This window comes from Cuculus canorus, chromosome 9 (assembly GCF_017976375.1).
Source record: "Cuculus canorus isolate bCucCan1 chromosome 9, bCucCan1.pri, whole genome shotgun sequence".
In the NCBI taxonomy this organism is placed as follows: Eukaryota; Metazoa; Chordata; class Aves; order Cuculiformes; family Cuculidae; genus Cuculus; species Cuculus canorus.
The window spans coordinates 23,958,456-23,973,433 of record NC_071409.1 but is presented as its reverse complement, the minus strand read 5'-3'; the positions used below and the strand labels follow the sequence as shown (position 1 = coordinate 23,973,433).

Here is a 14,978-nt window from a genome sequence, read left to right as displayed (position 1 = left end):
TCAATTAAGATATTAACTATTAGATATTAGCTTTGTTCTATGAACTGAGATCTCTGGGGAATGAAAGGAAGAAAGAAAAAAAAAAAAACAAAAGAAAAAGGTGGTGATTTGTTTCTGAAGTAAGTGTAGGAGATTTAAATTGTCACTGTCAAATATACAATAATTGAATGGATATCTGTACAATACAGCCTTTACGTGCAGGTGGTATCTTACAATGTGAGTTTTGAGCAGGGAACGAAAGTGTGAAGGTCTTTTTTTCCGCGAAGAGTGGTAGAAAGTTGTGTGCCAGCAAATAAGGTTTTAATACTTAATAACTTAAACTTCTGTAAGATTTTATCTTTTGGGGAGAATGCATAGCGCAGAAGAAAAACAAAAAATTGCAAATAATTAATACAAATTCTGGATTCCCTTGTTCGGTAGGTAGAGTACCTTCAACCGGTGACTTTGTTTTTACTGAACATTTAATGTGGAACTGGTTATCATTCCCCTAAGTGTGATTTTCATGAGCATTTCCTATTTTGTGCCATTTATAACGAATTTAGACGAAGATGGATCTGTTCAAATACAGCATCACTTTAGTGCGTAGTGAGCTCTGTCTTCTTGAAGCATTTACCAAATGTTATTACAGAACTTGTTTAATGTGTGTACATAGTTCAGAAAAAAACAAAACAGGCTTGAGGTTTCCTTGTGTGCCTTTTTTTATCAACAGACTGAGGGCCTGAAGGAATAGAGGAAGTGAATGGACACCAATGTATCCAAATATCTCATTTTGCCTAAAAGCAAGTGCCGGCAGATAAATGCCCATAAAGGGATTTCTTTCTTAAGCCCCATGGATTTTTTTTTTTGCAACTTTTTGTGTGAGTTCGAAATGAAAACCATTCATCCAGTGCCCCAAAGAAGGGCCGGATTGAATGGAATCACAGTGTAATGCACCATTGAAGGCAGGATTGAAAGTGATTATCTTGTTAACTCTTGACAGTTACCGCCAGCTTGGAATAGAACTGGCAGGCTTGATTTGCAAATGAATTAGAGCTTTTTCATTTTGTGCCAGGATCATCTTTTTATATTCTGATATGACAGATGCTATGTTCCATGCTTTTGTTTCTCTTCAGTTTTATACTTGCAAATAAAAAACAAAAGATGATGATAGTAATTTTATTTGCATCTTTTCTCTAGGAGTTTATTCTTTGTCTAGAAGTTTTTAATCTTATATTTTTCAAAAATTTGTTTAAGAATAGTATTGTTCCTGCAGAATAAAATTTCATTAGGTTAAGTACAGTAGTAATTGGGTGAATGAGGCGGATTTAGAAGCTTTCAGAAAATGGAAAATTGATTGTACACAAATTGTTTTAGCACTTAGGACATTTAAATTTTCTCACTGACTTATACTTAAATTAATATTCCTCACTACTGAGATTCGAGTGCAGCTGAGAAAAATCTAAATATTTATCCTGACGGTATGCTAATAGAAATACATGTGTAATTAGTTTGAGACTTAATGCCGATAAACTGTGTTTATATTCTGCAGTCATCCAAACACAGATGGTAAGGTGTTAGGTATGATAATTATTGTGCACTCTTTATATGTTCCTCATTAACCTGTAACACTCTTTACTAGTCCGGAGAGTTTTTACTATAGTTATGCTTACCAACATTAAAACTTGCTCTGCTTTGTTTAATATTCAGTGCAGCGTTCTGTGCAGTTACACTGCTGGGCTTTTTGCTACTATTGTAATCTATTTTGTACTTTGAGGCTAATTAGCAACACTTCCTACTGCCACTAATGTCCATTACGGAAATGTTTTCATACACTTTCACCTACAGGATGTGTTTTAATTGAATATCTACTAAATAATATTACAGAAAAGGTAAAACAGGCCAAAGTTGTCTAATTTATATAAGAATACCAAATAATCTGGTTAACAGAGACAGTGACATTCCAAAGCCCAAAGCTTAATTGCATATGTTTGCTGGGAATGCAAACGTTGATTAACAAGATTTTACCCTTCGTGAAGGCAACCCTGTGCACAGAACAGGAGGACAAAAACCCAACCAACCAAAACCCAGGGGGAAAAAAACCCAACAAAACCCCACCCCACATATTAAAACTCCAAGGACTGGCATGTGTTGAGGTTCATCTGAGGAATGGCTTGGTCTAGCAACCAGGATGAAGAAATCTGCTTTAATAATTATCAGGATTTCCGTATCTGACACAAAGTCTTGGTAAAACAGAATCGAGAACTTTTTGGGGTTGTTATTTTGGCTCTCGTTTGTCTCTGAAACACCTAAGGACAAAAATAATTTTTTTTTTGGTAGGGTGTATATGAAAATATTGATTCTATCAACACTATACTTTGTCCTGTGTCCACCTCACCTTTAGTTTCAGTATTTATTTCAATTGCATAAAATCTTGATTTTTACTCTCTGAGCCAGGATTATATATTTTCCCGTGCACTTGAATTTTTAATGAAGTCTCTTCAGCACTGAATTTTCTTCTCTCTAGGATGAAAAATTATGGAAATTTTCACATTGCGTCCTGTTTAAAGTCCCTGGTTTTAGAATGATTAAGTTCAGCATTATATTCCACTGAGTTCTGCAGCAGTTCCAAGTTATTCCATATGTGTTTGTGTGAGGAGGTGACTTCTGCTTTTCCTTCCTACTTTTGATAAGTGACCTTCATATGATCATCTTGAAGCTTTGTTAAATTTAAATATATTAGTAGTTGGCTAAACTTCTTATCAATTTTTCCCCCAGTGAAATAAGTTCTTTAGTTGACTGGAGTGAGGGAGCCACTGAGCACCAGCTTTGGAGTCTTTACACTTCTGGATAAGTTCCAGATCATTTGAATCTGATATTAAGTAAGAACAAAACAGCATTCCACACTCTTTTGAAAACTATCATGAATGAGTTTTCTAGCAGTTAGAGTTGATGGAATCTCTTAACCATTCATTAACTCTCTCTGTTCTTGGCATCGCACTGCTAAATTATTTTCACTGCTGTTATTTCGTAGTCATTTTATTGGTTGCTTGGATCTTCCAATAACAGAAGGAAAATGGGGGGTTTGGATACAAGAAGCCACAGCTCTCAGAGCCATTGCGGCTGTCAAAGGATTCTCTTTGAGGTGCATGTAGTGCTGAGAATCTTTGTGTAACTTATGTAAGTAGTAGATTGCAAGGATTCTAATATTTTCCCTTCATCTTTGTGTGAGAGAGACAGAAGGAAATAGCTTTCTTTTATGGTTTTCTCCTCTTGCCTTTTGTGTACTCCCTTTGAAGTAACTTTCCCTTATGGCTACAAAAATCTAGCCCGACTTTTCAGGGTTTTCTTTATAACCCAGAGGAAGTTAAGTAGTAGTGTTGGAGAGTAACGTGTGTGTTGGAGTTCTCTTGCTGCACGTCGTGTAGTCTTTGCCAGCAGTTCTGCCGGACCATCACTGTGGTATTGGGCCTGCTTGTCATCTTAAGTCAATAGGTATGGATTTGCCTATTCATCCAGGAGAATCTGCACTGTATTCTTAAAGGTGATTTCAAAGAAAGGACAGGCATAGGGCTTAGTTTCTTATGTAATCCTGGTTGTGTCTTATAAAGCCTACCAAAATAAGTTCTATGATCTCAAGTCAGATTTGGAAACGCCGGCCTTTAATTTTACAGAAAACACAATACAAACCCTATAAAATTTACAGTGCCTACTGACAAGCTAAGCACCTCTTAGCAGATCACCTTTGAGAGGACTGCATCAGAGGCAGAAAATAATGTAGCAAAGGCCTCATTGAACTTTGGATGCCAGTCTGCTAAAATAAAAATGATTTACAAAAAGAAAGGTCTAGAGACAGCTGACCAGTGTAATTCTTCCATAACTGTCACCTCCACTATAGTTGTGTTTAGTAAGGCTGTTCCTCACTTTGGCTGTCTCGGGTCAACATAGGCTCCTCACACCGAAGAAGCTCAAGACAGCAGAGGCAGTGGCTGTGATGTTTATGGCAGTAGCCTGACTCTTCCTCTTCACCGTACCCCTTCTTTAATTCCTAACATCTAAGGCATATTTTTGTTCATTTCTGTCTTGTCTCTCCTCATCTACACAGAGACTCGAGAGATGGGAGAAGGGTCTACACCACCACTCAGGCTGGGTTTAACATAATATGTTTGTCCCATTTTGTGTTGCTTTTGTTGGCAGGTGTTTAATATATTGTCATGTGCCAAAGTTCATAAAGAAACTCTGAAGAGATTCAGCTGTTTATCTTGGGTTGTTTATGTAGAATACAAGTGGGGATTGATTACATACAGAAGAAAAATAACTGTGCTACTGGGAGGAAAATCCGTAGGAAAGGCCATTAGATGACAGCAAGGAGCAGAAGCATGTTAACATGAAGATAAAGAACAGAAAAGCATGAGGATATTCCAAGAACAAATTTACTACAAGGATCATCATCCAAGAGGAGTACTAGGACAAAAAGAGTGATTAAATTAAAATGTAACTTGACAAATTGTTGAAATTAGTATGTGATGTGCTTGTTGAATGATCCAAGAGGCTTTGGAGAGACCTTGAGGAAAATTTTTTGTAGCCTCTTGGGACAATGCTGCCAGACCTGCAGAACTAACATGTTGGCATTCATGAAGAGTGGATTTAAAAGGCCTTTATTCAAGAGTGTGGTGCAGCCTGACCCGAAATGGTGTACATGACCTTGTTCATTGCAGCTTGCAGTTAATGTGGTGGAACTGGAGGAGATCCTGCCAAAGGCCTTGCTAATGATGAGGTGATTTATTTATTCATTTGAAAAATCAGATGCTGAGACTGATCAGTGTGGAGTTCAGGTCAACAAGATAGTCAGGGTCTGCAGCACTCGCCCTGTGAGGGGACCTGAGGGACTGGGAGTGGTTCAGCCTGGAGAAGAGTTGCCTTTGAGGGCACCTGATGGCAGCCACCCATAGTGATGAGGAGGGAGGTTACCAAGGAGAAGGAGCTCGGCTCCTTGAAGTGGTGTGTGGTGGCTGGAAAGGCGAAGCCAGCAAAGCCTGAAAAAAGGCATTTGGACTAAACAGAAGGAAAGACACTCCCAGTGAGAACATTTAATCAGCAAAACAGGTTGCCCAGGGTGTTTGTCCTTTCAAGACCTGGCTGGATAAAGCTCTGAGCAGCCTAATCTGGCCTCACAGCTGACCCTACCTTGAGTGAGGGGTAGGGCTGCAGACCTCCAGAGGCCCTTCAACCTGAATTATCCTACAACGTGTGTAAGTATAAATAATCCATAGAATTATTCTACGACTGATAAACTCTAACCAAAAAACTATGGCCAAGAAAATTACTGACTACAAATATAAGGGAAGTCTTGAGAATGAGTTGATAACAACTTGAAGGAAACCGAAGGATGTGAACCAAAGTGGTGTGATTTCATTCGGAATAAATGTTTTTATAATTGCTGGCTACTTCCAGTTCGATGCTACTGGTCTGAACAGTTTATGGATCAAACATAGTCATGGATTAAACTTGGCTCTCATAATTGTTTTCTGTGTTAATAAGTATAACAGAGACCTGCCAACAAGCACAACTGCCTATTTTAGTGATAAGTGAAAATATCTCTGCAATTTCTTTGGCTTTAGGTAGCCTCACAGTAATAAAATAAGTCAGTGGAGTGTGATGTTAAGGCTGTAGCTTCTTGAGGGTGCTTTGTTCCAAAGTGCTGTGTCTACGTGTGCCCAGAAATTTTTTTAGCTCTGTGCGGAACCAAGTATTAGTTCCACAATCCCTGTGCGAAACTGCTATAAACATATTAAAAAGTAAATTATTAGTGAAATCTTGTACTATCTAGCAACAGTTTAAGTTCACATATTTTGAAGATACAGCTCCCTTGATGAATGGTTTGGTGTAGATTGGAACCCAGTTTTATGAACATAAATATATATCCAGGGTAAAATCAGGATTTTCATCAAGTGCTAGTGAATATTTTTATTTTATTTCAGTTTACTGGCAAAGGAAATAGCACTAATAAGTTAACCCTGCCTCAATTAGTTACCTACACTATGTTTTTAAGTAATCCAAAAGCTGGCTACGCTTGCTTAACTGAATTCCTGGCTTGCTGTGACAGGCCCCCCATGACTGTGATTCAAATTTAGCTCAGCTGCAAGTTTTTTTCCCCTGGCATTCACGATAGCTAACATTTGGATTAGCCTGAGTGTTACGCTTACTGCTTTGAATGTATGATTTTAAAATATGTGCACGTCAACTAGTATTTTACAGCACAAATTCATGACTGTAGTGGGGGCAATGCAATTCCAGAGCTGCTGTGATGGAAAAAAAACTCAAGAATAAACCCAAACATTCTTAATGTATCAAAACAAAGATGTGGTGGACGGGATACAGTTTGAAAGACCAATATGTGTCTTGTTGGGAACTGTGTGGTGTGAAAGTTGAGTAAAACGTTATTAGCCGATTATGATATAAGTATATGTATGGTGTTCCTCTATAATATTGTAGTATTGAATGTGCATAAAACTGCGCTTGCCTTTTATTTATAGTAGTTTATGATATAAATGATTAAGGTTATGTGTTAGACTGGGCTGTAGCAACAGGTCTGATTTTTGCATAACGCGATATTTGAAATAGAGTATTCATGGCAGCCTTATTTGTATAATTGTTGTCTAACTAGAAAGATAAAATTACGCCAGGGCTGCACTGGTTGTCATCGCTGATTGATGCACGGCAGCCACCGGCTGGAAGGAGGTTTTCATTGGAAGTGACAGGTGCCGCAAGGTTTATTTAGGACAACCTCAACCTTGTCCTGGTTAGTTTGATAATGTTTGCCTTATGTATGTTCAGCCACTGCGTTTCCTGCCTCAGAGCCTTGTGTTACACCAATATTACTGTCTGTGCTGCCTCAACTACAAATTGGATGAACAGCCAGTGACACTTTTTCAATATTATTACATTAAACCAAGTGGATTTTGATTGATAACCTAATATTCAACTAATGCAAAACATCAATCATGGCAAGTATATTAATTATTTAATATTGCAGTCTAATTCAGAAATCTATGTGCTGCATGAGGGGAAGGGAAACTCACTGTTCCCAGAAGACTTAAGACAGGGAATGATTTAAAAAAACCCCCAACCCTGCTGTACTCTTGTGTGTTAGCTCGATACAAATCTTTATTCATTTGCCAATAATCTCTTTGCATTTTCCACTTCAGGACCTTTTTTATCAGTTTTGAGACCTATAATTGACTTAAGGCTGCTTTCAGCACAGGGCAAAAGGAGTTGCACAAATATTGATGAAGTCATGACAGGGACAGTGCAGGAGACAGCCCACTGACAGGGCAGGCTTCGTACCGCTGGCCGGCAGCTCCTCACACCAGCGCCTTGGATCCTGCTTCCAACGTAATTAAATTCATCGAGACCATTTAGCACCTCAAAAGTAGATGTGGGAGATGATATCTATTTAAATGTTGTATGGACTCAAATAATGAATTCTTTCAAAATACAAAATGATGGCGTAAGGAAGGTGCATCTTCCCTTGCTTCATTCACAATGTGTGCCAATAGAACAAAAGAGCGTCGCAGACTTTTCTGAAGGCTTTATGAAATTATAAATAAAAGCTTTCTGTAAAAAGTCTAAAATACAATACGGCAAGGTGCTACAATGTGTAATTGAACGTAGCCTTATTCAGCATTTAGTAAAATGTTGTGCTTTCCTTACTTGTGCCTTACACAGCCTGTGCCAAGTATGGAAGCGAATGGATGGCTCAGTCGTGCACGGTTTGCTGTCTTAGCAGAATGTAGTTAGGGTTTTTGCTCCTGTGGTTTGATGTAGTTGAATAATTTGTTGAAGAATTAATATTGTAAGTATAAATACAGTTGGAGGGGGGAAAATTTAGATTAGTCATTAGGAAGAAACTCTTCGCAGGGAGGGTGGTGAGGCACTGACCCGGGTTGCCCAAGGAAGTTGTGGCTGCCCCATCCCTGGAGGTGTTCAGGCTGATGTTGGATGGGGCTTGGAGCAGCCTGGTGCAATGGGAGGTGTCCCTGCCCATGGCAGGGGGTGGAACTGGGTGGGTTTTAAGGTCCCTTTCAAGGCAAACCATTCTATGAGTCTGTGATTCTATAAATTACACACTATGTGGTACAGTTCAGTAACGAATTGGCTGAAATCCTTGTGGGGCCGTTTCTCCGTTTGCCATGGTTACAGCTCATCATCCTCAGGAGGTACGGTTCCATTTTTGGAAGCTGGTGGAACGTGGGGTCAGGGCAAGCAGAACCCACCCTTTTCTTCAGTGGCCTGGAATTTGGGGATTTAAACATTTGTTTTGCTTTGGTTTTCTTTCAGATTATATTTTCACGTAGCAGGATGTGTAAGGATTAATTTCACTGAATTCTCTTTATTTTTCAGTGCTTTTATTTGGATACTTTGGTCCATTTTTTTCAGCTATCTTTAAGTGATAACACTTCTCATTTTGTACGTGTATGTTTGTGGGTCTCTCAACTGTTGGGAATCGAATGCCAGGTTTCAGTATGGCTGCTGTGACCCAGGTAGTTACCATGAGGCTCATTCATTCCATTGTCAATGGAGTTTGTCACGGAATTTTATTATTGACGTATAGTTGGACTCAATGACCTCAAAGATCTTTTTCAACCATGCGATTCTGTGACTTTAGAAGTAGCAGCAAAACAGAACAATGAGCTACTGAATGTGGATTTGATAAAAAGCATTATGCACTGTCTTGTTTTATTAATTCCAGTATAAATAGTGCACTAATTATATTAAAAATGTTGGTTTTAAAATGATAGTTGTGTTGCATCGCTAAGCTTTGTAGCAATTCCGGGGAAGGTAAAATGTGAGGTTTTAAATAATTCTGTAGTTATGCACTAGGATAATCAATACTGTTTAGGTATTGTGGTGATTAAGATATTAAAAGTAAAAATCTATATACTCGAGAAATTATATGGCTTTGACATTTCCGAGTTAAACATAAATCGCTGTAGACAAGGGTTTAGCAACTATTTAGAACTTTTGTTCTTCTGTTACAGGGACTCTGGAAACATCAAAGCTGGATTAGAACATCTGGTAAGTTTTAATTTTCTCTTGAACATTTGCATCATCTTTGATATCTGCATTCCAAATGAACACTTTTGAATGAGCTTTGAATACCTTGAATTGAGAAAGTCAACCATTTCCCAGAGGGTCAGCTTACTGTTATTATGTGAAGGCACTTACATTTTCATTTATCTTAACATTTCAAGGGAATTTTAATTTTTTTTAAATTACTTTTTTTGATGTAGAGATGAAATAAAATGGACTACAATCCTTGGATTGATGATTGCCTTAATTATAAACAAAAATTGTTTGGTGTTGGATTTTTGGCATATCCTGATCTGAAAACAGCAAACTTGTGATTAAAAAAAAAAAACCCCAAACCAGACATGCACACAATCAAATATTGCATGCATAAATATGGTGTGTTTTAGTAATTTGAAGTCTTTGAAAGAAGTGCACAGATTTGTTTTTTGCTCTTGTCTTTGCTTTATGAATAATGTATTGACTTAAATTCCATTCAGTGCTGCAATATAAAATAATAATTAAGATACAAAATATTTTTGGTTTAAGTAAACGCATTCAAACCACAAGTGATAGCAAGACATAATTAGCATTAAAAACTAATCAGTTGATCAAACTGGAAAAAATGCGATATTGTCACAAGTCTGAAGCTCAGTGAGCTGGGATGTTAATGTTTTGGTGATTGCTGATATTAAGTAGTTTTCCTAAACAGATTACTAAATCCCATTGAATCAAAATATTCATTAACAGCATAAATATATCAATACGTCATGAGAAATGTTTAAATTCATGTTTAATTTTTTCATAGACTGTCTAAATAATATTTACCGTTGTTTACTCCTATTAGAGGAAAATCTTATCACAATGTGTTGCACGAGCATTTGAAAAAAAAATTGCTTTTCTATTGTTGCTTCCCATTTTGGGAATCACTTGGAGAATGCGATTTGTGGGAGGTTGCGTACCAATATCTTCCTGGAGTAACAGCGGGATGAAAAGAATCTATATTCTAGCATAGTTGTCAACAGTTTCCCTTTTATAGTGGTGGCATATTAAATGTTCCATTGCAACTAGTATTTAGAATCTGTAAATGGAATAAATAGCTGAGTGTTATGAATCGTTCTTAGAGCAGTTGGAGAATTAATCTTGTTTTGCTGGTTTCATTGGTATCTCTCGCGCTGGTTGAATCTCTTAAATAAATTTTTAAAACCTTTCATTGCTCGACTGCTGTCGGGTAGTTGTAATCTGATGGCTTCAGAGAATTTTTCTAATGCATTATAAAGATGCTGCAGTCTTGACAGATGACCATGACTGGTGCTTTTTCTAAATGGGGAGTGCTGCGGTAGCGGGAGCTGCGAGGCTGATTTATAACGTCACCTCCAACCAGCGGGTGCAGAAGGAAGAGGTTCGATGGGGTTTGAGAAGGCCGGGGTGGGGGTGAGCTAGAAATAGCGCTCGCGGGTGTTCAGGGTTGCTCTGGGAGTTGGGGGAAAATGTACTGGAAAGAGTCTCTGTAGGATAGCAACGCCTTCCATTCTCTACAAGATTTGAATAATTTTTTTTCTTCATTAAATACATGAGCTTCTCTGTATTCCCCTCAAAGATCTGTCAAAACCCTCCAGATTTGAGATGTTTTTCCTTTTCCCAATTATCTCAGAAAATCTGGGAACGGGTGCTCAAGAAAATGAACTCTTTCCCAAAACACTCGCAGATGGGAGTATTTGTACCGGTAACCGTTCTCCATCTCAATGTTATGTCAGACAAATTCACAAAGACCCTTTGGACTCCAAAAAATTATAGCAATATTCCTCAGAAGAACTTAAGCAACAGGGTTGCTCTGGTTCGGCTACTTTACTGCATCTCCAAGTACTGGTAAAAATATTTCCTCCTCTCCTCGCCCCCCCCCCCCCCCAAAAAAAAAAACCAAACCCCAAAATCTTTATATTCATTGGATAGTCTATTAGTGGGCCCTTTCCAACCTAGTGATTCTATGATTCTGTGATTCTATGATTTAATCCTTTCTGTAAAGAAGGATGGTTTACAGTTTGTGATAGGATCCTTACGGGATCTGTATGTTCCCATATTTTACTGGTTAGCCTGGTTTAATTAGCTCCTGTCATCCTGGTATCTATAATAGCATCTAAGCACACACTGGAGTGAAATCAAGTCCTGTAACACCTGCTGGTGAAAAAGAGTGGTGAATACTTTACAGATTGTTACTTGGAAGTACTTCCAGTTTAAAACCAGATGCTTTTATGAACAAAAATATTTTCTTTGTAGACTGGAGAACTTCCCAGCAGGTCCGCGTGCCTGTTTCTTGGCATCAGTTAGAGCTGACCCTGGAGGAGCTGCTCTGGTTGCTGGACGGGCCATCGAGGGTGGCCAGCTGATCATCCAGGGGCATCACAGCCACACTCCCCGCTGCCCACCAATAGTTACGTCCGCTCGGATGCGGCTTTTATTTTCAGCTAGTTAAGAACAGAAACTGCAAAGTTCTAAGCACAAGGCAAGAATTAGTCTTATATTTGAAATATTTTCATGGTTATTTGCTGAATTATACGTAGTTGATTCCTTTTCCAAGTAACAAATTCTAACAAACTGTGGAAGAGTAGGAACAGATGATTGTATGCCTGCAACTTTGAATAGGTCCTGTTTTCTATTAATAGCTCTACGAAAAAAGAACCGTGGAGCCTTTCGTGTGGTTTATTCGTTAGAGATACCTTATTTGTGTCTTTTGTGTAACATTTCAAAGCAATAACCTGCTTGTCCTTGTGGTCAAGCAGCAGAGACTGTCTGTTTTAAATGATGAAGAGCGACCTGTCATTAATAGCTTGTTTAGCCCATCAGTGGTTTGTAAGAATATAGTTGGTGTCTGCCAAGGATGCAGGCGCTCCCTGCGTTGGGTGGTAATCAATAACCCCCAGCAGGTGCAGATGAAGCTCTTGCAAAGCTGATTATCGCAGGGCTTGCACGTAGCTCTGCCAAGGAAGCTGCTGGAGATCCCTGTTCTCACTTACAGTTGCATCGTATGGCATAGGTAGTGCATATCAAGGTCACTAATTCGTAACTAATATTGGTTAACTCCAGCTGGCAGCTCTTTGGTTTTTTTAAGAGATCTTTGGTAAAAAAAATTGGTTGGATGATCAACCAACCAAAAAACCTCACAAAACCCCCAAGCCCCAACTAAAAGAAGCCCCTCATTTATCCAGAAAGCGTTCATACTTGTTTACTGGTTAGCACTATTTTGGTTTTTCTTGGAGCTTGATTTTAGTCGTCAACCTCATGCTGATTTTCACTGGCTTGTTTTCAGAGTTCTGGTGATTACAGCTCAGTCGTCCTGGTGCAGCCACTGGACAGCAGTGTCTAATAGAATTGTTGGCTTTCTGATGAGCTATAAAACCAAGCAGCCAATTATTTGTGTTCACAAACAATTAATTAACACTCTTAATAGGAGTAATTATGTTTATCTTGGTATCCTGGCAAAATTCCATGCTAGTCAATTATATCCTGCAAGCTTGAATTCTGTCTTACGGAAAAAGTGTCAGGCTGATGGTGGTTGGAGTTTTTTTCCTGTTGAAATTGTATTTAAATGAAAACAAGACTTCTAACAATTTTTTTAAAAAACAACCCCCCTCAACACCCTCTGCTTCCCCCAAAGCAACACATTTCTTTCTATCTTGTCCTTTCATAGAATGCTAATGGTGAAAACCTGAAAAAAAAATCCCTTAGGAAAACTGAAAAGGTTCTTGGGAAATTGTAATTTTCATGCCTATTCTTGGCTTTTGACCAATTTCCCCTCCTGGTTACGACCACTGCTGAGGCACCTTTAGAGAGGACAGATCTAGCTCAGGAGATACGAGTGATTTGAGGAGAAGGGGGGAGCATGGCCGTGGGGTATGGCAATGGCAATTTAGCATGGAATTCACTTTTCTGTCATAAGAAAAATGTGTATTCTATGAAGTCTTCCCACTCCAGCACAACGATTGCCACATGGGCAGAGCTGCGCAGGTTGGGTAATGGCTTGTCCAAGCTTTATAACTTCCTTTTCTTCCCATTTGGGTGATGGGATTGGTATATCCCTATGACAGGGCAAGAATCTTTAGCCTGGAGCTGTCTTCTTCAGGAAGCAGTTGTGCAGGATGTCTTTAAAGATGGGAAATTATAGTGAAATTAAAAATTACTTGTAAGACCTTTTCTTGTCACCACGTAGGAAATTGAACTAGTGTGAGGGAAATGGTGTGAAGAGGTGCTGGTGATATCATAGGCCTTCTAGGTGTTGTTCTGTAGCTTGTGTTGTCTTGAAAAATGCTGATGTGTTTATCCTGTTTCTATCTCCTCTTATTCACATCTACTTCTCATTTAGTGCATATGCATAGAATTAAGGCATTTTACGTGCAAGAGGGTTTGCTTATGTGAACTTTTTCAGTAGTCAATGGGTTGCTATTCATGTAAATACTAAACTTGAAACTTCAACTTGAATCTTCTCTATACTTTCCTTTATAAAGAGTTATAGAAACATGGGTGATTCCTTCTGGGGTAAGTGTGAGAACACATCCACTGCTAATGCCCTCCTGGGAAGGTTATAGTAATAATAATAACACCTACTACTACGATTAACCTTTGGGGTTTTTTTCAAAATGTTAATAATCTGTAGAAATAAGCAGGTTGGGGCCCTATGGATCTGTTCAAGCAAGTCCAGAGGAGGCCACGAAGATGATCCAAGGGCTGGAGCACTTTGCATGTGAGGACAGGCTGAAAAAGTTGGGGTTGCTTAGCTTAGAGAAGAGAAGGCTCAGGGAAGACCTTAGAGCTGCTTCCAGTACTGGAAGAGCCTACAGGAAAGCTGGGAAGGGGCTCTTTATCAGGGACCAGAGTGATAGGATGAGGGGGAATGGTTTTAAGCTGAAAGAGGGGAGATTTAGATTAGGTATTAGGAAGGAATTTTTTACTATGCGGGTGGTGAGGCACTGGCACAGGTTGCCCAGAGAAGTTATGGAAGCCCATTCCTGGAGGTGTTCAAGGCCAAGCTGGATGGGGCTTTGAGCAGTCTGATCTAGTGGGAAGTGTCCCTGCCCATGGCAGAGGTGGAACTGGATGGGCTTTGAGGTCCTTTCAACTCAAACCATTCTATGAGTCTATGATTCTATAATTGGTTACACAGAGAAATCAGTATTTGTAGCTGATTAAAAGTTTGAATTAACTCCTACTATTTAGAATAGAAAAAAATTTATTTGTGTAGACATACACTGTTGGATTTTTTCACATCTATTTACTTGCATGAGGTTACACATAAAACCATTGCATTCTCCAAAGATGGAAATACATAGCTGCAAATAAACACGGAGGATCTGAAGGTAGCAGTAATGTGTTCCTGTAAAATGAACATTGCATGAGAAGGAAATGAAATTTTATATACATTAAATAATATTTAAGTATCTTACAAGTCACTTTATCTAACATATGGAATACAGATGATCGTTTTCATCATGCTCTATCTGCCATAATGAGAAATTCACTCATTAGAGTTCATAAAGTGGTTTATGTGTGTCACATGATCGTGGAAACTGTTACTCCTGATTAAAAATGCACCGTCATAACTTTACTTAGCGCTGCCTGAGATTTCCATTTCAAGAAGTTATCCCAGTTTGAGACAGACTATAAAGGCATGGGTGGAGGTCTCTTCCACCAACGCCCAAAGCGACGCTTATGGTCCACCGATGGCCGCCGTGATGTTTATGTATGGGGATATACCCTAGGGACTTCACTTTGGTGGCTTGAAGAGCCACTGACTGTGTCCGTAGCCGACCACAAAATCAAAGATGGCAGGAGTTTGGTCGGTGCTTTTTGAGGCAAGATGCCAGGGCTGGTGGTGTCCCTGCTGAGAGGGACATCTTTGTGTCACCAACCTCAGTAGGCATTGTTGGCTGATGGAGATG

The 14,978-nt window shown here is 39.0% G+C and overlaps 1 protein-coding gene across 1 annotated transcript in view; it reads left to right on the top strand.

Annotated features, from left to right (window-relative positions):
- Positions 1–14,978, top strand: part of RSRC1 (arginine and serine rich coiled-coil 1) — a 152,510-nt gene that overhangs the window by 57,879 nt on the left and 79,653 nt on the right. The window contains exon 4 of the mRNA XM_054075019.1: positions 9,018–9,054. Coding sequence (XP_053930994.1) covers positions 9,018–9,054 — 37 coding nt within the window. The remainder of the gene's footprint in view (positions 1–9,017; positions 9,055–14,978) is intronic.